This window comes from Cyprinodon tularosa, unplaced genomic scaffold (assembly GCF_016077235.1).
Source record: "Cyprinodon tularosa strain WSP-4 unplaced genomic scaffold, ASM1607723v1 ctg706, whole genome shotgun sequence".
Taxonomy (NCBI): domain Eukaryota; kingdom Metazoa; phylum Chordata; class Actinopteri; order Cyprinodontiformes; family Cyprinodontidae; genus Cyprinodon; species Cyprinodon tularosa.
In genome coordinates this window covers 319,918-342,773 of record NW_024039459.1, presented here as the reverse complement: position 1 = coordinate 342,773, position 22,856 = coordinate 319,918, and the positions used below count along the sequence as shown (strand labels likewise).

The 22,856-nt window shown below is 45.0% G+C and overlaps 1 protein-coding gene across 2 annotated transcripts; it reads left to right on the top strand.

Annotated features, from left to right (window-relative positions):
* The first annotated feature begins 7,837 nt into the window (after positions 1-7,837).
* meaf6 (MYST/Esa1-associated factor 6) lies at positions 7,838-17,322 on the top strand. 2 transcript variants are annotated; one of them, XM_038268617.1, is made up of 8 exons: positions 7,838-7,981; positions 11,650-11,765; positions 11,871-11,958; positions 12,902-12,947; positions 13,023-13,218; positions 16,711-16,740; positions 16,990-17,023; positions 17,099-17,322. In XM_038268617.1, exons 1-8 carry the CDS (start codon positions 7,892-7,894, stop codon positions 17,111-17,113), a joined length of 615 nt encoding a protein of 204 aa, XP_038124545.1. In that variant the 5' UTR covers positions 7,838-7,891; the 3' UTR covers positions 17,114-17,322. The 2 variants fall into 2 exon arrangements, with proteins under 2 accessions (XP_038124545.1, XP_038124546.1); XM_038268618.1 differs by lacking the exon at positions 16,711-16,740.
* The last annotated feature ends 5,534 nt before the right edge of the window (positions 17,323-22,856 follow it).

The following is a 22,856-nucleotide window of genomic DNA, read 5'->3' as shown; positions in this document are numbered from 1 at the left end:
ATGCTGCCTTACAACAGTAAACATGTACAATTTAATTACATAACAAATATACAGATTATTCCATTCTATTTTAATTCCTATTAGGCTGCCATAAAATAAAAATGAAACAATAAAAACTTTCTTTTTTTCCAGAAAAGGTGATTTTAACCATTTTGTTTTGGATAATTAATCTCCCTGGCAAACAGGATCCTAAACATCTTCCTCCATGTGATCATCAGTTAGATCTACAACCAGGACTTCTCCAGGCTCTCTGCTGACTGTAGACCAGAGGTCACTGACCTCTCTAGGCTCTGGTCTGTTCCTGTTTGGCTGTGACTCCATCCTGGAGAGAAATATCAGCTGTGCTGCTGCCATCAACACCTTTGTTTCTAGATGTTGGAGCTTGGCCTGTTTTCCAGTGTAGTCCTGTTTCTCTGACTGTGACTAACTGGATGTGCTCTCTTCATCCTCTGACATGGGAGCTGGCTCGGAGCTCGTCTGCCTGGCTGTGTGTTTCCTGGACGGGGCCGCCTGTGGAGCTGGTTGACAGTTGCCTTTTGTATCTATGCTTCTTTTTCTATGTCTGCTTCTGTCTCCTTGAACCCCAGTGGGCCTCAGCAGATGGCCGCTAACACTGAGCCTGGTTCTGCCGGAGGTTTCTTCCTGTTCAAAGGGAGTTTTTCCTCTCCACTGTCGCTACAAGCATGCTTAGTGTGAGGGATTGCTGAAGAGTCAATGAGTCGATGCAATCAGCTGGTTTTCCTTAGATAGAAAACTTTGAATCAATCTGACTGGATGATCTGGTGAACTGGAAAGTACGGAAGAGGATTAGGGCCACTGGAAAAAAAAAAAAAGTTAACTGATTTTTTTAAATTTTATTTCAGTATAGTATGGGAAAAAAGTCAGAATTCTGAGAAAAAAGTCAGAATTCTGACTTTTTTCCCATACTATACTGAAATAAAATTAAAAAAAATCAGTTAACTTTTTTTTTTTCCAGTGGCCCTAATCCTCTTCCGTAGGAAAGTGACCTGAGATGACATGATGTGAATTGGAGCTATAGAAATAAACTGAATAGAACTGAATTGCTGATTAACTTGAACTTAACTGATTAACTTCATGGTGAATCTTTAAAATGATTCAGCTGCATTCTGTCACTGCACTGAATCTTCCACATCAATGTCTTTTGCATCAGGTTTTTTTTTTTCTCCCACACTGTTAACATTTGATCATTGCTGCACTTTATGAATGAAAATGTTTCACTGCTAAAGCTGTATTCTACTCTAAACAGAATGACAATAAAGTTTATCTAACAGGCTTTTTGCAGAACTGCAATCATCAGGATCTGCTGAGCTATGGCAGGGAAACCTCTAAAACCTGCAGACGGCGGCGCTGAAGGACCGACTTTGGGCCTGCCAGACCTAAACATCAAGCATAGAAAACTATTTTTATTGTCGTTTCTCCTTTTCTTTTAGATATAATCATTTTGAAATCTCCATAAATAATTAACTTTTCTTCACTATAAACATGATGAAATGATTAAAAGAATAAGGGCAATAAAATAAATCCACATGATGGGTTGTTCCCCATGTGGCCCCTCTGGTGCCGGCGGGCAGGGGCCCCTGCTGCAGAGGATTTATTAGCACAGATTTACATATTGATAGAAAAATAAGCCTTAGTGGTCTATGTGCCGCCAGATTCTGTATCTGGACCCAGAACTTCAAACTTTGGATAAATTAAACTTTTAAAGCTGGAGCTAAAACAACAAAGAGAAGATTAACGATCATTAATGATCATCGGGGCTGTTTGTTAAAGTTTTAACTGATGACACCAAATTATTGAGGAATTGTGTTGAATTGTGCTCGATATAAACTGTTTTATTTTGAAGGTCTGGGTAGCTAACTTCCGTTTACTGTCTCTCTGTCGCTAACTTGACCTTTTCCTGATCGCTGCTAAAAGCTTCATGCCGGACGAATGGACGGAACCAACTGAGAAACAAGCGACCAAACGGATTTCCTGACTGAAGCGGACCGGAAATCATATCAGGGAAACCCCGAAGAACAGATCCGGTTCTCCACGCGGAGCTCAGGCGGACCGAGCCGGAACCACGACCTTAGAGTCCGTTCGGGTCCCGGTCCTGGTCCCGAATGGTTCGGTCCGTCCGATGATTCACAGCAGCTGAAAGCAGCGAGGAGAGCAGATCCAGCAGGCAGCTGGAGCCAGAAAGGCTCCACATCATCATCATCATCATCATAGTGATCATCATCATCTTCATATTCATCTTCATCATCTTCATCATCATCATCATCATCATCATCTTCATAATCATCTTCATCATCATAATCATCATCATCATCATATTCATCATCATCATCATCATAGTCATCATCAGCTTCATCATCATCATCATCTTTATATTCATCTTCATCATCTTCATAATCATCTTCATTATCTTCAACACCATCATCTTCATCATCATCATATTCATCATCATCATATTCATCATCATCATCAACGCCATCATCTTCATCATCATAATCATCATCATCATCAACACCATTATCATCATCATATTCATCATCATCATCATCAACACCATCATCTCCATCATCTTCATCATCATCATCATCATCATCATCATCTTCATAATCATCTTCATCATCATAATCATCATCATCATCATATTCATCATCATCAACACCATCATCTCCATCATCTTCATCATCATAATCATCCTCATCATCATCATCATCAACACCATTATCATCATCTTCATCATCATAGTCATCATCAGCTTCATAATCATCATCATCTTTATATTCATCTTCATCATCTTCATAATCATCTTCATTATCTTCAACACCATCATCTTCATCATCATCATATTCATCATCATCATATTCATCATCATCATCATCAACGCCATCATCTTCATCATCATAATCATCATCATCATCAACACCATTATCATCATCTTCATCATCATAATCATCATCAGCTTCATCATCATCATCAACACCATCTTCATCATCATCATCATCATCATCATCATCATCGTCATCTTCATAATCATCTTCATCACCATCATCATCTTCATAATCATCATCATCACCATCTTTATCATCATCTTCATCATAATCATCTTCATCATCAACTTCATCATCATCATCACCATCTTCATAATCATCATCATCCTCTTCATCATCATCATCTTCATCCTCTTAATAATCAACATCATCATCATCACCATCATCATCATCTTCATCATCATCATCTTCATCCTCTTCATAATCAACATCATCATCATCATCACCATCATCATCATCTTCATCATCATCATCTTCATCCTCTTCATAATCAACATCATCATCACCATCATCATCTTCATCATCTTCACCATCACCATCTTCATCACCATCATCATCTTCATCATCATCGTCATCATCCTCTTCATTATCAACATCATCATCACCATCAACATCTTCATAATCATCTTCATCATCTTCATCATCTTTATCATCATCTTCATCATCATCTTCATCATCACCATCACCATCTTCATATTCATCACCATCATCATCATCATAATCATCATCTTCATCACCATCATCATCTTCTTAATCATCATCTTCATCACCATCATCATCTTCATCAAGAATTTAGGTTTAAAAGACAAAACATTTATTAGTTTGAATTCTAAAGTATTACAAATATATAATAAATAATTTATTACTCTTTGGCCTTGATGTTCATAAGTATAATAAACAAATATATCTATATATATATATATATATATATGTAATTGTAGATATGTGAGGGATTTGCACAAACCAGCCAGAAAACCACTGAAAAAAAGGTCTTAATTTATTTCAAAAACTGATCAACTGGGCCCAAAAACAGACGTCAACACAACAGATAATTCAGGTTCTGACACAAAGAACTGAAGCACAAACTGACCTAAGAAGACATGAGGGAAACTGATCAGACCACTGCTGACTGATAAACTAACAAACTTCATTAAACAGATAAATACTGGCCACACACTATAAGTATTAGTTAATTATGTTTCTGATAAAAATCCTTTTGCTAAAATGTCATCAGAACGCTGATAATATTAAGTGTGTCTCAGCCCCCCCCTTCAGTGTCCACCATATTGGATCAGTCCATTTGCTGCACATGTTCAGAAAGGTCCAAACAGACAGCAGCAAACCATTTGAAAACAAACCATGCAAAGAGCAGTGTTGCCAACTTAGCGCTTTAGTCGCTATATTTAGCCACTTTTCAGACCCCTCTAGCACTTTGATTTCTAAAAAGCTCCTAGCGCCAAATCTAGAGACTTTTTTCTGCTACTGGAGACTTTGGAGACAACATCTAAAAGCAGCGAACTCTGCTCTCCAGAGCGAGTAGATTGGTAACCCCGCCTCCTGCTCTCCTCTATCTTGTCTGCTGTCATGATTCATGCAGCTATTATTTCATCCAAATGAAAAATGGAGAACAGATAAGCAGATCATGGCTTGTCTACAGTGAAAAGAAGGACTGGGTTATTTACTTTGGCCTTTTTGGAAACACAGGAAGGAGCAATCAGCTAAGTGAGCTTAGTGCTTGGAAAAAATCTTTCATTCCTTTAGAGACAGCATGAAAAGTCAGCTGAGTACAAAACATAGAGAGGAAAACAAGAAGAAAAGGGACAAGAAGAGAGGGACACAACCTAGAACAGATAATGGATGTCTATTCTATTAACATTTCTATATCTGGAGAATGGGGCTGTTTGATGTTCTCCATTCAGAGGGGCCCCTGCCTGTCTTCGCCTAGGGCCCCACATTTCCTAACTCCGCCCCTGCCTCCATCTTCTCTGCTTCAGACCCTCTTAGGTTGACTGAAGGTCAAAGCTGCTCCGTCTGTGAATAACTTCCATCTTGCCAAGGAAACATTCTTAGAAGGATCTTATAATTCTCTGATATTTTTAAAGTGACGTCAGCAGGAGCGATTCAGGGCCCTGAGGAGCAGAGAGGAGGAAACAAAATCATTTTTTGTTTTCTGGAGCTGCTTCCATCTGAAATGCATCTTAGCTAAAAGTCTGCAGCACATTTCCAGCTTTAGTATTTAGATTTTTCTTTCTTAAAGATGAGGGGCTGTTAGTTTGAGGCTCCGCTATCAGCTGCAGGGGAACTGGTTCCCTGACGCTGGATTTTAATCAGTAAAGATGATCAATGATCAGTCAGATCGTCGGCCAACGCTGCAGAGATGCATGTCCTCAGTGGCCTTTAGCGGCCCTGAAGCCCACAGAGGCCCCAGCAGGCCCCTCCCGTCCTGCAGGACATCCTCCCTCCAAGCAGGAGCGGCTCTGTGGATTCTCCCTGCATGTTGGGCTGAAGGGAGCGGCTCTTTCTCTCTTATAATCTGCTCCCCATCCTGCTCAGCGCTGCGGTTTCAGACACGCGAACATGTTTGAAGGAGCAAAGAGCTGAAGTCAGAGCCTGGATTTAACCACAGCTGCTGCCGGGTGGGAGTGCCACGCGCCTGCAGACAAAGACATGTCAAAAGTCTCTGTTCACACCCAGGGTGCTGGAGAAGAAATGTCTCCATGCAGTTCCTTTAGGACTGAGTTTTCTCTCCATGCATCTGTTTTCTGACCCAGCAGACAGTGTGAGCAGGAGCCATGTGAGCGAAGCCTCAGGCTGAAAGGGTCACCATGATGGCAGGAAACTGGACCTGAGGGAGGCAGATGATCTGATCTGCAGACGGGACTGAATCCGTTCACTGATGCTGCATTTTGAAATCATTTTATTGAATGATTTATCTCCTAAAGCTTTAAAATTATCTTGCTGCTGCAGCTAAAATCTCACCCAGTTCTTCTGCAGGACCATTTTTCAGAGAAACAGGCTGTTTATGTCCAGCAGAAACTGGATAACAGGCGGAGGAGGACCAACGTTAAACATGGCTGCTATGTTTCACTCTGACCACCAGATGTCAGTAGATGTTACACCAACACCCTTTAAAACAGACTGGTTTTCTTTCCACTGAGAAACTCCTCCCACCTGCTGCAACATCTAACAGCTAATTCAGACAAAACAGACCATAAAGATGGAAGATTTAAATTATAATTCATTTCAGCCTAAAGGAGCGACTGAGGTCAGTCTGACCCTTCAGAGGAGAAACAAACCAAAGAGCTGCTGCTGTGAAACCAGTCCTTTCAGACCCATGTGGGTCAGAGTCACCTGAAGCAGGAGAACTAAAAATAAACTAAATAATGAAGCTGAACTAAAATATGATTTTTGTTCTGTGTAAAAGAAGAACACCCACGATGGATGCTGTTCCTGGACTTCAGTTCAGCTTTCAGCACCATCATCCCACAGCATCTGATGGGCAAACTGGAACAGCTGGGCTTCAATACACCCCTCTGCTATTGGCTGCTAGACTTCCTCACCAACAGACCTCAGTCAGTCCGGGTCGGACCTCTGATGTCATCAGCCCCTCACCTCAGGGCTGCGTCCTGAGCCCCCTGCCGTTCACCCTGATGACACACGACTGCGTCCCCAGGTTCACCACCGATCACATGGTGAAGTTTGCAGACGACACCACGGTGGTGGGCCTCATCAGAGACGACAACGACCTGGACTACAGAGAGGAGGTGGAGCAGCTGGTGGAGCAGAGATAACAGCCTGATCCTGAAGGTGGAGAAGACCAAGGAGATCATGGTGGACTTCAGGAAGAACCGTCCTAACCACGCTCCACTGCTCATCAACAGCTCAGCTGTAGAGGTGGTCATTCATCACAGACACCCTCACCTGGACTGGAAACACCACCTCACTGGTCCAAAGGGCCCAGAAGCGCTTGGACTTCCTGCCCCCCCCATCCTCCCCACCTTCTCCAGAAGCACCATAGAGAGCGTTCTGAGCAGCTGTCTCACTGTGTGGTGTGGAGGCTGCAGCGCCTCAGACTGGAAGAAGGTGAGAACAGCAGAGAGGATCATGGGGGCTCCTCTTCCCTCCATTAAAGACATTTCATCCCAGCGCTGCGTGTCCCGAGCCCGTGACATCATCAATGACCCCTCACCCCCCCACCATGGACTGTTCTCCCTGCTGCCCTCTGGGAAGAGGCTTCCCAGCATTCAATGCAGGACCAGCAGGTTCTGCAGCAGCTTCTTCCCCACCGCCATCACACTGATGAACTGATGATAAAATGGGATTTATATAAAAAAAAAACTTTAAATCATATACAGTCGTATGTTTACATTTAATTACTTCTGCACTTTGAAAATGAAAATGTCTGGAGAGCTGTACTGAACAACATTTCCTTTTATATACGCTCTGTGTATATGAAATGACATTTAAGTCTGTTTCAGTCTAAGTTAGAGTCTCTGCTGCAAGGATAGAGGTGGGGGGAGGGGGGGGGCGCTGTGATGGTTAGTGAAGGATCTCTGCAGCTTGTAGTTCAAGGAACATCTTCCTGTGGATCTGAAAGAGATGAAGAAAATGAAGAGCTGAGAGAGATCAGTGGATGGATGGATGATGGATGGATGATGGATGGATGATGGATGGATGATGGATGGATGGATGGATGATGGATGGATGGATGATGGCAGCTCTTTCTTTGCATTTATTTGTAATAAAACTGTTTTTAACTAATTCAGTTGTTTATTAATCTAATTTAACGCGATAATGAAAACAAATGAATATATTGTCTATAAATGTCGTATTTTCTGCTCATATTTCATAAAATCATCACAAACTAATTAGTAGGCGCGTTATAAGAGCTTCTGCTGTTGTCATGGTAACAGTCCTGCTGCGGTCTGGAGCGCCCCCTGCAGGATGTATCGGTACCCTGCTCCGCAGTGACCACAGCAGCCCGCTACCTGCCTCTGCCTCTGCCTCTGCCTCCTCCGCCTGCATCTGATCCAGAAGGTTTATCCGTCATGGCGATGCACGCTAAGGCGACCCCACCGCAGATCCCAGACACCAGGAGGGAACTGGCGGAGCTGGTGAAGAGGAAACAGGAGCTAGCGGTGAGTAGAAGCGGATTCATCTGCCACCATCTGAGGCCTGCATGCTAGGCTAACGGAGGCTAATAGTAGCCGTTAGCTCCCGCTAGCAGCTCTGTTTATTGTTTCCTTCCATTTATATCGAATTAATAAATGTTTAACAGCATGAACGAAACAGCGATGGACCGCAGCGATACATACAGACTAACCCGCTAATTGGTCTGGAAACATTGGAGATACATTAGATCAAAGGCCTGATTTAGCAGTTAGCATCGCTGCGTAGAGCCGCCAACGGCATCACTGAAATCTCGCGATGATTTAATTCTACCCCCACCCCCCGTTTTTTTTTTTTTTTGGTGTTTTTATTGAAAATATTTTCCAAAAAATTATAAATAAGAAAAATAGAAATGTTCTCTAAATTAAAATACATACAAAAAAACAAAAAACCTTAGAAAAAGTATTATTTGGTTTAGAAAAGGAAGGGATTTTATTTACTTTTTGATATATATTTACATTTGTGTTTATGAAATGATCCATTAAAATGAGCAGGTTTGTGATAAACTAACATTAATGTCTCCAGCGGTAAAATGCAGTATTACAGTCTCACATTCAATCTATGCTTTGAGTTTAGAGGTTATATATCATTCAGGAAGAGTCCAAACATCTATAGAATAAATCACATAGGGCCGGATTTATCAAAGGTTTGCGTGTATTAAAACGTGAGCTATTTCACTGCGCACGCAAAAAAATGTACAAACTGATCTATCAACAGCGTGCTAAAAGGATTTGGTCTTTAAAACGTGCTAAATAGCGTCTCTTATCCATTTAGTACGTTTTCTGCAATGAATATTCAATATAGGGCGTTTACACGCAAAAGTGCGTCTTGTGGGAGGAGAACATGTAAATATATTAATTTAGCACTCGCAAAGTGATTTATCAAACCTGAAAGCAATTTTGCTAACGGTATCTGACTCTATATTTAACACGTTTCAAAAGAAGGTGCAAATGGTCTGTATGCGTAATTGCGCACACATGGCAGCGGTTATTGTCGCAAGAAGGAGAAATCGAAATGAAGCAAGGAGACGCAGAGAACGCATTTTTTCACTCCGTGTGAATATTTTTGGAATGAACGAGGAAACGATCATCAAAACATATCGTTTATCCAGCATTGCCATTTTGGAGCTGTTGGGGGAACTCCGAATGGATTTGGAGCCAGCCACAAGGAGGACCCACGCAATACCAGATATCACGAAACTCCTTGCAACATTGCACTTTTTTGCATCTGGGATCTCCCAATCTCGTTTTTCAGAAGTGCTGTCCGACGTTCTAAATGCCATGTCGCCCTGACGCCCTACCGGAGAACCCCGACACCCTGCGCCTGTGGAGCAACATGCCAATGCAGTCATCTTATCCACAGTCACTTCTTGTGAGCCATTTGGTATGTGCATTTTTCTACAGGCCGATAAAAAACACCTGTTTTATTTTTGTTTGTGTGTTTTTTTCTTACTGCGGTGAAGTAGAAATTCAGCCACATACCACCTTAGGGAATAAAGGTTGCCAAAGTTTATATATATATATATATATATATATATATTTCTTTTTTTGGAGGGGGTGGTGTCACTGTAAGATTAAAATTTCTTAATGCACTAGTTTGCACAAGCTACAAACTACTTTGCCGCAAACCACAAAACGCGCAAAACCATCATTTAAATAGGGCGTCTCCAACAGTTTTGCACCTGCCACCAGTTACGCAATCGCTCTTGTTAAATCACCCGCAAACCATGGTTCAGCCCCTCGCGCAAAATTCCACTTTGCGAGCGCAAATTACTGCACGCAAAATTGGATCTTGATAAATCCGGCCCATAAGGTTTCTGGTTCCATAAACGCATTTTTCTTCATTATCTGAGAATTTAGAAAAATATAAATTTGTTGGATCTATAATGTGTAGAACTTTGATGGGAATCTCCTTTATCTTATATTAATTATACAGTTCTTCTAATGTTATCCCAAAATGCTTTTCCTCCTGGATTTATCCTCTTTTCGTAGAAAGATGTATTTATTTGTTTGTTGTTGCACTTTGAGTCCAGTAGGTCAGAATCATTTATCATTAGAAGATGTTTTATTCTTGGTTATACTGGAAATGTCTCCGGATCAGGAGAGAGGGACCATTAGTGATAGTCTTAGTTACGTGACTAATTCTTTGTATGTGACAGAAAAGGACTAAGAATTATACCATGAGAATCAAAAAGGGTCACATTAAAAAATAATGTTTATATCAACCCAGGTCTGTATAAATAAGGACTTTTTCCTGATGGTAACATTTTCATTATTCTGAGTTTTAAAGGTAATTTTGTAACACTGTAATTATCAGTGAGTAGATAATGTAGACCAACCAAATTTTAAAAAAATATTCACAATGAAAAAGGATTTTTGGGTTTTGAGACATTCCATCTTATTTTAAAGGTGAGTCATCTAAATGTAATGAATCAAATCCTTGTATTTTGGGAGATTTAAGAATTTCATTCTTCAAAAGGTTTCTTTTTTTTTCAGGTAAAATTGCTGATAATTTTATTTATTTCTTTAGATGATAAACCATTAACAGGGATAGGGCGGATATACTAGTCTTTATTAAAGAGCTAAAAGTAACTAAAGAAGTACTGACCTCATGTAATTCCCTAAATACAGGGGAAAACACTTTCTAGCTTATATTAACTAGATTTATGGTTTTTAGTAATTTCTCTGTCATATCAGGAAAACCAGAGTAATTTAAAACGGTGTTTAGGTAAAAATAAAAAAAAGGCATCTGCTGATAATTGCCATGAGTTGGAGTGAATCAAATTTAAACCAATAAAATCCCAGGGGAAACAGGAAGGAGCTCAGACTGATCATTTGCTGAAATACAAATCTATTTTTGTCCACCAATTATAAAGCAGACTGTAAGCGGAAAAGAAAACCATCGTCCAATCAGCCGTAGTTTATTCCTTTATCGTGCCTGCATGTTTTAAAATGGCTGTTAAAAACTTACTTCTGCGTTTAAATCATTAAATGGCAGCGTCTTACATCAGTGAACCTTCAAACAGTCACAGTCTGGTTGGATGCCGACGTCTGGATGCCGCAGACATTAGCTCGTCTGCAGCAGCCAGGGCTAACGTTAGCTCTGGCTGTGGTTAGCCTTAGAGGTCCACTGGTTGCGGCTCTCCTCTCAGCAGCTGAACTTTTTTAAATCATGTTTTAAATCAGTAAATGTTCCATATAGTGAAGCTTAATTTTCTCGCCTCAAATGATCTTAAAACTTTTATTGAACAACAGAAAAGTGAACTTTTAACTTAATCCTCTGAGCTCTGTGAGCGCTAACCTGGAAGCTGCTGCAGCAGTGCATGCTGGGACAGCTGTCAGTCTGGAGAACAGACAACTCTGCTCTGATGCATGCTGGGTAAAGAAGGAGGGGCGAGAACAACATCCGGGGACTTTGTCCGTTCTCAGTCTGCTGTTCTTGTGAATTAGAACAGTACTAGTGCTGAGGCTGATGACGTTTCACGAGAACACGAGACAGCACAAGTACACATAGTGAGAAACAACCATTGTTTAAAGATGGTTGATCTCGACATTAAAATTTCCTGCGTTGACCTACTGGGGTCAAACTACAGACCTTCACTCTGACCTCTGACCTCCAGTTTCCTTCAACCCAACAGGAGACTCTGGTGAACCTGGAGAGGCAGATTTATGCTTTCGAGGGCAGCTACCTGGAAGACACCCAGATGTACGGAAACATCATCAGAGGATGGGACAGATACCTGACCAACCAGAAGTAAGAGCTTCCACCATGAAGGGAAACGAAGCCGTTCTTTAGTCTGGGCTTAGTGGAACCGGCAGCTTTATAATCCAATGAAATAAAACTTGTTGTTTTTACCAGGAACTCCAACAGTAAAACTGACAGAAGGAACCGTAAATTTAAGGAAGCGGAGCGTCTGTTCAGCAAGTCCTCGGTAACATCAGTGGCAGTAAGTCCTCTTCCTGTTCTGCTCTGGTTGATCTGATGTTCTGTCAGCTCAGGTTACCCACAGTGATACGCGTGGTCGTTATCAGCGGCCATCAGTCCCATAGCCAGTAGGTTTTTATTATCCAGTTAATCCTAAGTGATTCCTTTTCCCACATGGAATAAATGAATCTATTGATGCGTAATCTGAAAATAATCTCAGTATTTCATCATGTACTCTAAGAATAAATAAATAAAATGATCTGCATGTTGCTCGAATTAAACTAAAAGCTAATAAATCTCCTGTCCAGTTGTAGAATCTTCTTATGAATATTTAATTCTCTGTTAAATAAAGAATCCCAATCATTCTTTAATAAGATCCTCATCAAACGGACGTGTAATGTCCTTTTTTAATGCATGTCGTTGATAGTGGTGAGTATTTCTTGGGTTTCACGATCCAATATTATCACTATGGAAACATCTTTCCTGTTATCAAAATTAAACAGATAAAAAAGTAACTTCTGTAAACGTTCATCAGATGAAATTCAGCGTTCGGTTCTTCTGGTTTCCGTTTTTCTGAGTCAGTCCCCGTCGTCCACCGTGAGCGCCGTACGTTGCTGCGCCGCTCAGCTAAAGGGCTCCACAGCGCCACCTGCCAGACTGAACCCGTTTCCCCTCAGTTTTAGGTAGAAATGTTTAGCTTAAAATAAATCAATACTAGGAACTAAATGGTGGATATTATGTCGGGCAGACAGAAATCACCATAAATTACCTAAAGGATTTTCCCGCTGCCCTGCTGTGGACCTAGTGAAGGAGTTTTTTATCCATAAACGCTAAAAGCCGTTGGCTGTGAGGAGCGCAGCGGATGCTCACTGTGGCGTATTACTGAGGGTATGCTGGCCTGACGGCGTATGCTGAGCTGACAGAACTCCGCCCCACTCATCACACGGCTGTGTTCTGGTTGGCAGGCGGTCTGCGCGCTCGGAGGGATCCCCGACCACATGAACGAAAAGCGTGAGTAGGCTGGACCTGCGACGCCGCCGGACGATGTTTTCCTGCGCGTTCTGATCTTCTCTCCCATGACCTCAGGTGAAGCCGGCAGCGGGACGGAGAGCGACGCCTCTCCGGATCTTCAGAACCAGGAGAACGAACCGAGTCAGGAGGACACGGAGGACATGGACTCGGCGCTGCAGGACCTGAAGCCTCAGAAAGCTGCTTCCTCCTCGTCATCCAGCAGTCACCATGGCAACCCCAACAAGAAGAGGAAGAACAAGAACAGACACAGGTACGGTTCTGTCAGGCCCGGTGGGTCCAGGTAGCAGGAAACCTGGAGCCGGTTCCAGTAGATCCTCTCAAACCGGGTTCTGGACTTCAGCAAACTGGAACCAGAACTTCCTCTGTGGTCCGGTTCCTGCTGAACCTTTCCTCCTGGTCCGCTCCGTGGTTCTGGAAGCTCCAGGTCCAGATCTGGTTCTGGATCTCTGGTCTGTAGAAGGACGTTTAGGGTGGAGGTCCGGTTCCTCAGACCCGGTTCTTCTACGCTCCAGAACCCGGACTGGGTCAGTCGTACCTCAGCTGTAGGGGACCTTTCAGGGACGGGTCAGAGGTTCTGCTGGGTCTAATGAAGGTTCTGGAGCGGTTCCAGGTCCAAGACTAGAAAAATCAAACAGATTTTATGGATTTTAAAAGATCTAAATGAAGCAGAAGTTTTCTGCATGGTTCTGGTTTTACGTTTCTGTGGGCCGAACCTGGTGGGGGGGTGGGGGAACGTGTTCCCTCCATAGAACGGTGGGGGGGGGGTGGGGGAATGTGTTCCCTCCATAGAACGGTGGGGGGTGTGGGGGAACGTGTTCCCTCCATAGAATGGTGGGGGAACGTGTTCCCTCCATAGAACGGTGGGGGGTGGGGGAACGTGTTCCCTCCATAGAACGGTGGGGGGGTGGGGGAACGTGTTCCCTCCATAGAACGGTGGGGGGTGGGGGAACGTGTTCCCTCCGTAGAACGGTGGGGGGGTGGGGGAACGTGTTCCCTCCGTAGAACGGTGGGGGGGGGTGGGGGAACGTGTTCCCTCCGTAGAACGGTGGGGGGGGGTGGGGGAATGTGTTCCCTCCATAGAACGGTGGGGGGGTGGGGGAACGTGTTCCCTCCATAGAATGGTGGGGGAACGTGTTCCCTCCGTAGAACGGTGGGGGGGGGTGGGGGAATGTGTTCCCTCCATAGAACGGTGGGGGTGTGGGGGAACGTGTTCCCTCCATAGAATGGTGGGGGAACGTGTTCCCTCCATAGAACGGTGGGGGGGTGGGGGGAACGTGTTCCCTCCATAGAACGGTGGGGGGGGTGGGGGAACGTGTTCCCTCCATAGAACGGTGGGGGGTGGGGGGAACGTGTTCCCTCCGTAGAACGGTGGGGGGTGGGGGAACGTGTTCCCTCCGTAGAACGGTGGGGGGGGGTGGGGGAACGTGTTCCCTCCGTAGAACGGTGGGGGGGGGTGGGGGAATGTGTTCCCTCCATAGAACGGTGGGGGGGTGGGGGAACGTGTTCCCTCCATAGAACGGTGGGGGGGTGGGGGAACGTGTTCCCTCCATAGAACGGTGGGGGAACGTGTTCCCTCCATAGAACGGTGGGGGGAACGTGTTCCCTCCATAGAACGGTGGGGGAACGTGTTCCCTCCATAGAACGGTGGGGGAACGTGTTCCCTCCGTAGAACGGTGGGGGGTGGGGGAACGTGTTCCCTCCGTAGAACGGTGGGGGGGGTGGGGGAACGTGTTCCCTCCATAGAACGGTGGGGGAACGTGTTCCCTCCATAGAACGGTGGGGGAACGTGTTCCCTCCATAGAACGGTGGGGGAACGTGTTCCCTCCATAGAACGGTGGGGGAACGTGTTCCCTCCATAGAACGGTGGGGGAACGTGTTCCCTCCATAGAACGGTGGGGGAACGTGTTCCCTCCATAGAACGGTGGGGGAACGTGTTCCCTCCGTAGAACGGTGGGGGGTGGGGGAACGTGTTCCCTCCATAGAACGGTGGGGGGGTGGGGGAACGTGTTCCCTCCATAAAATGGTGGGGGAACGTGTTCCCTCCATAGAACGGTGGGGGGGTGGGGGAACGTGTTCCCTCCATAGAACGGTGGGGGTACGTGTTCCCTCCGTAGAACGGTGGGGGAACGTGTTCCCTCCGTAGAACGGTGGGGGAACGTGTTCCCTCCGTAGAACGGTGGGGGAACGTGTTCCCTCCGTAGAACGGTGGGGGAACGTGTTCCCTCCGTAGAACGGTGGGGGGGTGGGGGGTGGGGGAACGTGTTCCCTCCGTAGAACGGTGGGGGAACGTGTTCCCTCCATAGTACGGTGGGGGGGTGGGGGAACGTGTTCCCTCCATAGAATGGTGGGGGAACGTGTTCCCTCCATAGTACGGTGGGGGGGTGGGGGAACGTGTTCCCTCCATAGTACGGTGGGGGGGTGGGGGAACGTGTTCCCTCCATAGAATGGTGGGGGAACGTGCTCCCTCCATAGAACGGTGGGGGGGTGGGGGAACGTGTTCCCTCCATAGAACGGTGGGGGGGTGGGGGAACGTGTTCCCTCCGTAGAACGGTGGGGGAACGTGTTCCCTCCATAGTACGGTGGGGGGGTGGGGGAACGTGTTCCCTCCATAGAATGGTGGGGGAACGTGCTCCCTCCATAGAACGGTGGGGGGGGTGGGGGAACGTGTTCCCTCCATAGAACGGTGGGGGGGGTGGGGGAACGTGTTCCCTCCATAGAATGGTGGGGGAACGTGCTCCCTCCATAGAACGGTGGGGGGGGTGGGGGAACGTGTTCCCTCCATAGTACGGTGGGGGGGGTGGGGGAACGTGTTCCCTCCATAGAATGGTGGGGGAACGTGCTCCCTCCATAGAACGGGTGGGGGGGTGGGGGAACGTGTTCCCTCCATAGTACGGTGGGGGGGTGGGGGAACGTGTTCCCTCCATAGAATGGTGGGGGAACGTGCTCCCTCCATAGAACGGTGGGGGGGGTGGGGGAACGTGTTCCCTCCATAGAACGGTGGGGGGGTGGGGGAACGTGTTCCCTCCATAGAACGGTGGGGGGTGGGGGAACGTGTTCCCTCCGTAGAACGGTGGGGGAACGTGTTCCCTCCATAGTACGGTGGGGGGGTGGGGGAACGTGTTCCCTCCATAGAATGGTGGGGGAACGTGCTCCCTCCATAGAACGGTGGGGGGGTGGGGGAACGTGTTCCCTCCATAGAACGGTGGGGGGGTGGGGGAACGTGTTCCCTCCATAGAATGGTGGGGGAACGTGCTCCCTCCATAGAACGGTGGGGGGGTGGGGGAACGTGTTCCCTCCATAGTACGGTGGGGGGGTGGGGGAACGTGTTCCCTCCATAGAATGGTGGGGGAACGTGCTCCCTCCATAGAACGGTGGGGGGGTGGGGGAACGTGTTCCCTCCATAGTACGGTGGGGGGGTGGGGGAACGTGTTCCCTCCATAGAATGGTGGGGGAACGTGCTCCCTCCATAGAACGGTGGGGGGGTGGGGGAACGTGTTCCCTCCGTAGAACGGTGGGGGAACGTGTTCCCTCCATAGTACGGTGGGGGGGTGGGGGAACGTGTTCCCTCCATAGAATGGTGGGGGAACGTGCTCCCTCCATAGAACGGTGGGGGGGTGGGGGAACGTGTTCGAGGGTGGGGGCCCCTCTGAGGGCCCCTCTGCTCTGTGATGCTGTGAGGACGTCGGTGTCTGCGTTCCACTAACAGCTGCTGCTCTCTCCTCCCATAACGCCGCCCCCTCAGCCCTTCCGCCATGTTTGATTATGACTTTGAGTAAGTCTGGATTTTTCTTCCACTTCCTGCCTGCTCTCCGTTTGCTCTGCTGGACGCCGCCTGCTCCGCTCCGCTCCGCTCTGCATGCTTCCTCCTCTGCTTGCAGATGCATGCCTGCCTTCATCAGATCTTCCTGCTCTTGAACGTTTGGTTCTTCATGGTTCTGTAGTGGCTCCATCGTCTCCCCATCAGGAACCTCCTGCTGGTCCGGTGGAAACATCTAATCGGGTCACTTTGTGTTCTTTGCAGGTTTGACATGAAGGTCAACAAGAAGCCCAGAGCTGTGAGTATCCAGACGCACCTTTAAGATCCAGCAGAAGTTCTGGTTTCCTGATCCGGTCCGGTTTCTGTCCTGCAGGATTATTCCACCTGAGGAACCAGAACTCTCCGTTAGACCCACGAACTCCTGGACTTTGATGCCTGTTGTTGTCCTGTAAACATTCCCGCCTTGTATCCCGGTTCTGTCTGGACCCGCCGGATCAGAACCACTGTTTCATCAGGCCTCCTGGTCTGTATTTATTGTTTAGCGTCACATTTATGAGCCGTTTGTTTTTCAGAAAACCAATAAAAGTGTGAAACACATTTCTGCTGGTTCTGGTTCTGGTTCTGAGCCTTCCGGTCCAAAGGGAGTTTGGGTTTTTCCAGATGTTATCAGTGTTTTGGTTCCTGCCTCGGGGCAGATTCTTGTCTGGCAGGAATGTCTAAGCTAACAGGAACACAAACAGACGGCAGCGATACCAGAACCGGACCGTCCGGGTCGGTACCGGGCTCTCCACACGGTTCCCACCATCTCCTCTTCCATGCTGTTATTTTAAAGTTCTGTCCGTCCGTCAGGCTGATGTTTTATACATGAAAAGAGGAACAACGTGGTAGAAGCTGTTAACCAGCAGGTGGCGCCAGAGATGATGGAATCGGATCTGATCTGGTTCTGAAAGTATGGAAGGTGTTAAAGAGAGGCTCTATGTTCACCTTGGAGCTTTCTCTCTCCGGTTCTTTTCCCTGAAAGGAAATCACTCGGTAAAAACGCTTTAAATAAAACTTTATACCTTAAATATGTTAAATAACCAGGAGACATGAGAACAGATTCTGATAGAAACTCTGAACTGAGATCAGGAAGCTGCTCACCTCAGGATGTCGCCTCAATTAACAGTTAAAAAGGCATTTAATGAATCTGCAGTCTGACACATTATTACATCATTACGTCGTTATATCATCACATCGTTAAATCAAACATGTTAGCAGATGAGGAGGCCTCCATGGCTGCAGCCTTATCAAAATATTCCTCTCTGTTCTCAGCAGAAGGACGCGCATCATTTTATTCCCAGATCTTTGCCACCAACAGATATAAAAACTGGATTAATTATCGACTCACATCCAGAGAGCAGATGACAGCAGGTAGAACGGTCCTGTTTAATTCTGAGAGGAACTTCATCATTTAAAAAGTTTTCTATTATGCAGATACTTGATCTGCACCAGAATTATTAGGAAAGTTGTATTTTTCAGGATTATTTTTATTATTGGGCCACATATGTTCTCAATCAACCCCAAAGACTCCTTAATATCAAAGTTTCATATATTTGGAAGTTGATGTTTTTATTTTAGATTCATTTAATGAGGACGTCTGTGTTTGCAGGTAAATATTACTGTGCAGAATTATTAATCAACGTAATAAACTAATTTATACCCATCTTGTTTATTTTCACCAGATAAACCAATATAACAACTGAAAATTCAGAAATAAACATTTGCAACATTCAAAAAATAAATAAAAACCAACCCAGTGACCAATCTATCCTCCTTTCTCCACCATGACGCTCTAAATCCTCCATCCATAGATTCTGTCAGAGTCTTGATCTGTGTGCGATCCTCATGGCGTGCAGCAGCCTCCCTGTTCTCCCTCCCTGTAGATCTCACCTTTCATGAAGGACCACAGGTTCTCCATGGGGTTCAGATCAGGTGACCCTTTTAGCCTTTTCCTGGCCGCCACGCTGTGGTGTATTCTGATGCGTGTGACGGAGCATCGTCCTGCAGGAATATCAGGTGTTTCTGGAATGATGGCGACTTCTTCTTGTTCTGCTGTTTGAAGAAGGCGTCTTCCAGAAACTGGCAGCAGGTCTGGGAGTTGATCTGGACTCCATCATCAACCTGAAAAGGTCCCACAGGCTCATCTTTGATGATAGCAGCCCATAGCATTACCCCACCTCCACCTTGCTGGTGTCTGAGTGGATAAGGAACGTTCTGCCCTTTACTGATCCAGCCTGGTGCCCATCCATCCATCTGGACCATCTAGACTCACTCTCATCCATCAGACCCAAACACCTCAGAGGAATCAGTCTGCAGAGATTTCTTGGTCCAATCTTGACGTTTTGTCTCGTGCGTCTTGTTCAAATGTGGCCTTTTTTCAGCGTTCCTTACCTTGGCCAGGTCCCTGAGGATTGAGCACCTTGTGCTTCTCGGCGCTCCAGACATGTTGCAGCTCTGAAATATGGAACAACTGGTGGCTGATGGCTTCCTGGCAGCTTCACGCTTCATCCTTCTCAATTCTTTTTATTTAGCGTCTTCGTTTTTCAACACGCTTCTTGTTCCCCTGTTGGCTATTTGCCATGAACCGCTTGATTGTTTGATGATCCCGCTTCAAAAGCTTCATTATTTCCAAACTGCTGCCCCCCCCCCCGAAAGACATCTGACCATTGTTGACTTTTCAGAGTCAAATCTCTTTTCTGACCCATTTTGCCAAAGGAAAGGAAGTTGCCTAATAATTAAGCATGATGTCATTAGGCCACGCCCCTTCTCATTACAGAGAGCCTCTACAGCTTGGAGGAGGACAACATGTATGAAAGGATGATATGGTGGAAATAATAATTTATTTAATAATTCTGCACACAGTTTTTATTGTTTTTCCTCTTCTAGATTTTAGAGGTGAAGTTTATTAACAGTTATTTCCTGTTTTTTACTATTTAAATATCTGGATTGTTAAGATGGTTAAAAAGTCTAAACTCTGTAGTGACTGTAGAACGCCTGTATTAATGCGTGATAAAAACCTTGATGGTGAAATCTGTGATGGACCTAAATATAGTGATCTACAGGGTTCAGCTCAGGTGATTGAATCCTGCTGATCATCGCTGTGTTTTCCAGCGTCGCTCCTTCAGGAGCTCTGATCTGCGTTTTTAGACGTTTCCAACATTCTGGTCTTTTAATCGTTGGCTGATTAACCAGCTTTGCTAACCTGCAGCATCTGAATCAGTCCTGGAGGGCCGACGCACCTGGATCCTGCGTCACACACCTGAGTCAAAGGATCAGGTCATTAACAAGCAGCTTTGTGGAGTAATTTACTTAAAGATGGAGCTCATTCAGCTTCAAAGTTCAAACAGAAACGTCTTAAAAGCTGCAGCAGGAGGTTTGTTCCTTCTGATGCTCTGAAACCAGCGGCGTTCCTTGGAGAGCCGCTTAAAAAGCACCAAACTGCATCATGGAGGAGTTTAAACGGTCTGAGAGGAGGAAGGACAGGACGCTGGAGCAGAGCAGCCATCATCGGATCTGCAGAGCTCCAACCTGGAACTCTGGATGCTTCATTTCTAACACCTGAGGAAACTTTCTACATCATTTCTCATCTATAAATGAGATCTATGTTTTCTGTTTTCTAAGCAGACGTGTCTGATTTAGTTTTATTAAGGTGAAACAGGTCGTCCTCTTTAATCACAGACCTGCCTGCCTGAACGGTTAACTCTCTGAAACTCGTTTAAAGAAAAATCTTTCACTGTAGATAAAATATTTATAAATTCCATTTAAAACTGTTTGTTTTTCTTATCCTATTAGTTTTGAATGTAAAGTGATTTATTTTCTTTTAATTTTAAAAACAACCTAACTCCCTTTACATTGACCTCACCTGTTCATCCAGGCCAACTATTCCCTCTAACGACCCTCCCCCCTTTCAGAGACATAGACAGGTATGGGGCATTGGAGGCTAATAAAGAAGCCAAACGACCCCCATTCCAAAGGGGGGGACCCGTTCATCCGTTTCTAAACTAAAACCAGGCTTTGTTGGGCTGCTGGATAAAACCTGGAACTAAACGCTATTTCTGACATTTTGGATTGAAAAATCTTTCTGGATGGAAGAGAAACGTCTTCAAACTTGGAAACAAAGTCCAGAGGATTGATTTTAAGTTTTTTGGAATTTGAAAAACAGTCTGTAGATTAAAACTAATCTCAGTTTTAGTTTTTTCTCCAGCATTGTATTGTTATTGCCACAGGTGGGGTTAAAGGTCTTTGCTCAGGGACCCAGAGTGGCAGTGGGACTCGAACTCAGAGCCTCTGGGTTCCAAGCTCTATGCCCTGACCACTAGGCCGCCACTGCCCCCCCAGCTTTGCGTCTGGATCTCTGGTGTAAATCCTGCTTCTTAGCTAAAGAGCACAAAGGAGGCAAAGATGAACTTTTAGTTAAATATTATTGAACTCATTAGGCTGCAAACAGTCCTGAGCTTCTAGTTTCCAGCAAACAATCTCTTATTTTCTATCATCATCCATGTAGCTCTAACATAGAAATCCATGGAAACTGTTTGTTGTTTAGATTGATTAAAACTCCCTGCAGGCTTAAAGTCCTGATCTGCAAAACACAGAAAACTCAGAGCAGATCTCCACAGCAGGTGGAAAAGCAGACTGTAAATATGTAGATCCTATTCTAGGTAACTAATATCTAGCTTACATTCAGTAGGTTTTAAAGTCAGGTTCACTGTGGCCATAAAGAAACATTAGAACATGGAGGGAGAGTCTGTCTGCAGGTTACTAAATATTAAATATTGTCTCTGATTTCTGAGGAACTGTTTAGAAATTAAATCTCATTTATGGCAAATTTATAATGAATAAAGGCGATTTCACCTAATTATTCACTACATTCATGATCTTTAATTCACCATAAATCTGGAATAGATTATTCTAAATTAGTTGTAGAATATTTAAGTTTTCTGAAACCTTTTTTTGATTTATGAAACTTTAATAAAGGCAGATTTCAGTTATTTCTAAGTATTTATATATTTACATATATAACGAAGCCTTCCTGCTCTGATATTCCTTACTTTTGCTTTGAATATTATTCAAAAAATATTGTTTTGTTTCAAGTATTATTGGGTTTAATTGACTTTTTTTTTAAATACTTTGACATGATGTGTTTTAAATTTCTACTATATTAATAAATTAGGTTCCCGGCTGGATCGGTTCTGGGGAAGGACCGGATCAGGACTCCACAGCAGAAACCTGGAGGTGTGGATCATGAGGTTCTGAAGTTCACGGCTTGATTAGTGGAGGATTCATCATCAGGGTCGGTTCTGTGTCCAGCAGCAGCCTGCATCCTGATGATGATGATGGTCTGAAGACATCTTCATCTCAGTCTGGAGGTGGAGCCTACGCTGATGATGACGAACCAGCAGCTTCCTCCTGGGGCCCAGTGAGGTCAAACATCTGAGGAGGAGTCATGGGAACCCGGACAGGAAGTCTAAGAACAAACATCTGGTTCTGACGGTAAAAACCCAGCCAAGACGACCCGGTTACTATGGCAACGGACCCAGAGACCTTGGCCTGGTCAGAAGCAGGTTTAAAGTTCTAGTTCCGTCCATGGATCTGCTGAACCCACCAGCAGGGGGCGTAGCGGCGCCATCGCTGGGCCCAGGTGGAGCCACCAGAGTTTCATGCAATCCACTATTAGACACATTTCTAATTTATAAACATAGATCTATAAACCATGAATCTAGGAGCTCAGTTCTTCATCCTCTCTGATCGACACGTATCTACATGAAGCGGACCTCCGCCGTCCCACAGAACCGCTCCAGCCCGGTTCCTCTTACTGAAGGTAAGACTGAGACTAAGATCAGATTTAAAAACAGTTCAGGACTAAAACTATGATTGAAACTAGACTAACCTGGACAGAACTATGAAACTAGATCTGAACTAACATCATTACATCATCATCTTATTGAAAATGTTAAAACTGAATCTTTCTCTTCCATTCTGACCTCCTGATAGTTTCCTATCGCCATGGTTACGGTGAACTCTGCTGCTGAGAGCAGAAACTGTGAATTAGTGATGATGGAGGAAGCAGATCCACCAGAACCAGCCCAGATGTT

Bases quoted from the DNA above. Each gene is read 5' to 3' on its own strand.
- meaf6 (XM_038268617.1), top strand. From the start codon at position 7,892: ATGGCGATGCACGCTAAGGCGACCCCACCGCAGATCCCAGACACCAGG. The intron at 11,766-11,870 runs GTAAGAGCTTCC...TGTTTTTACCAG, and splicing joins AGATACCTGACCAACCAGAA to GAACTCCAACAGTAAAACTG. The intron at 12,948-13,022 runs GTGAGTAGGCTG...CCATGACCTCAG, and splicing joins CGACCACATGAACGAAAAGC to GTGAAGCCGGCAGCGGGACG.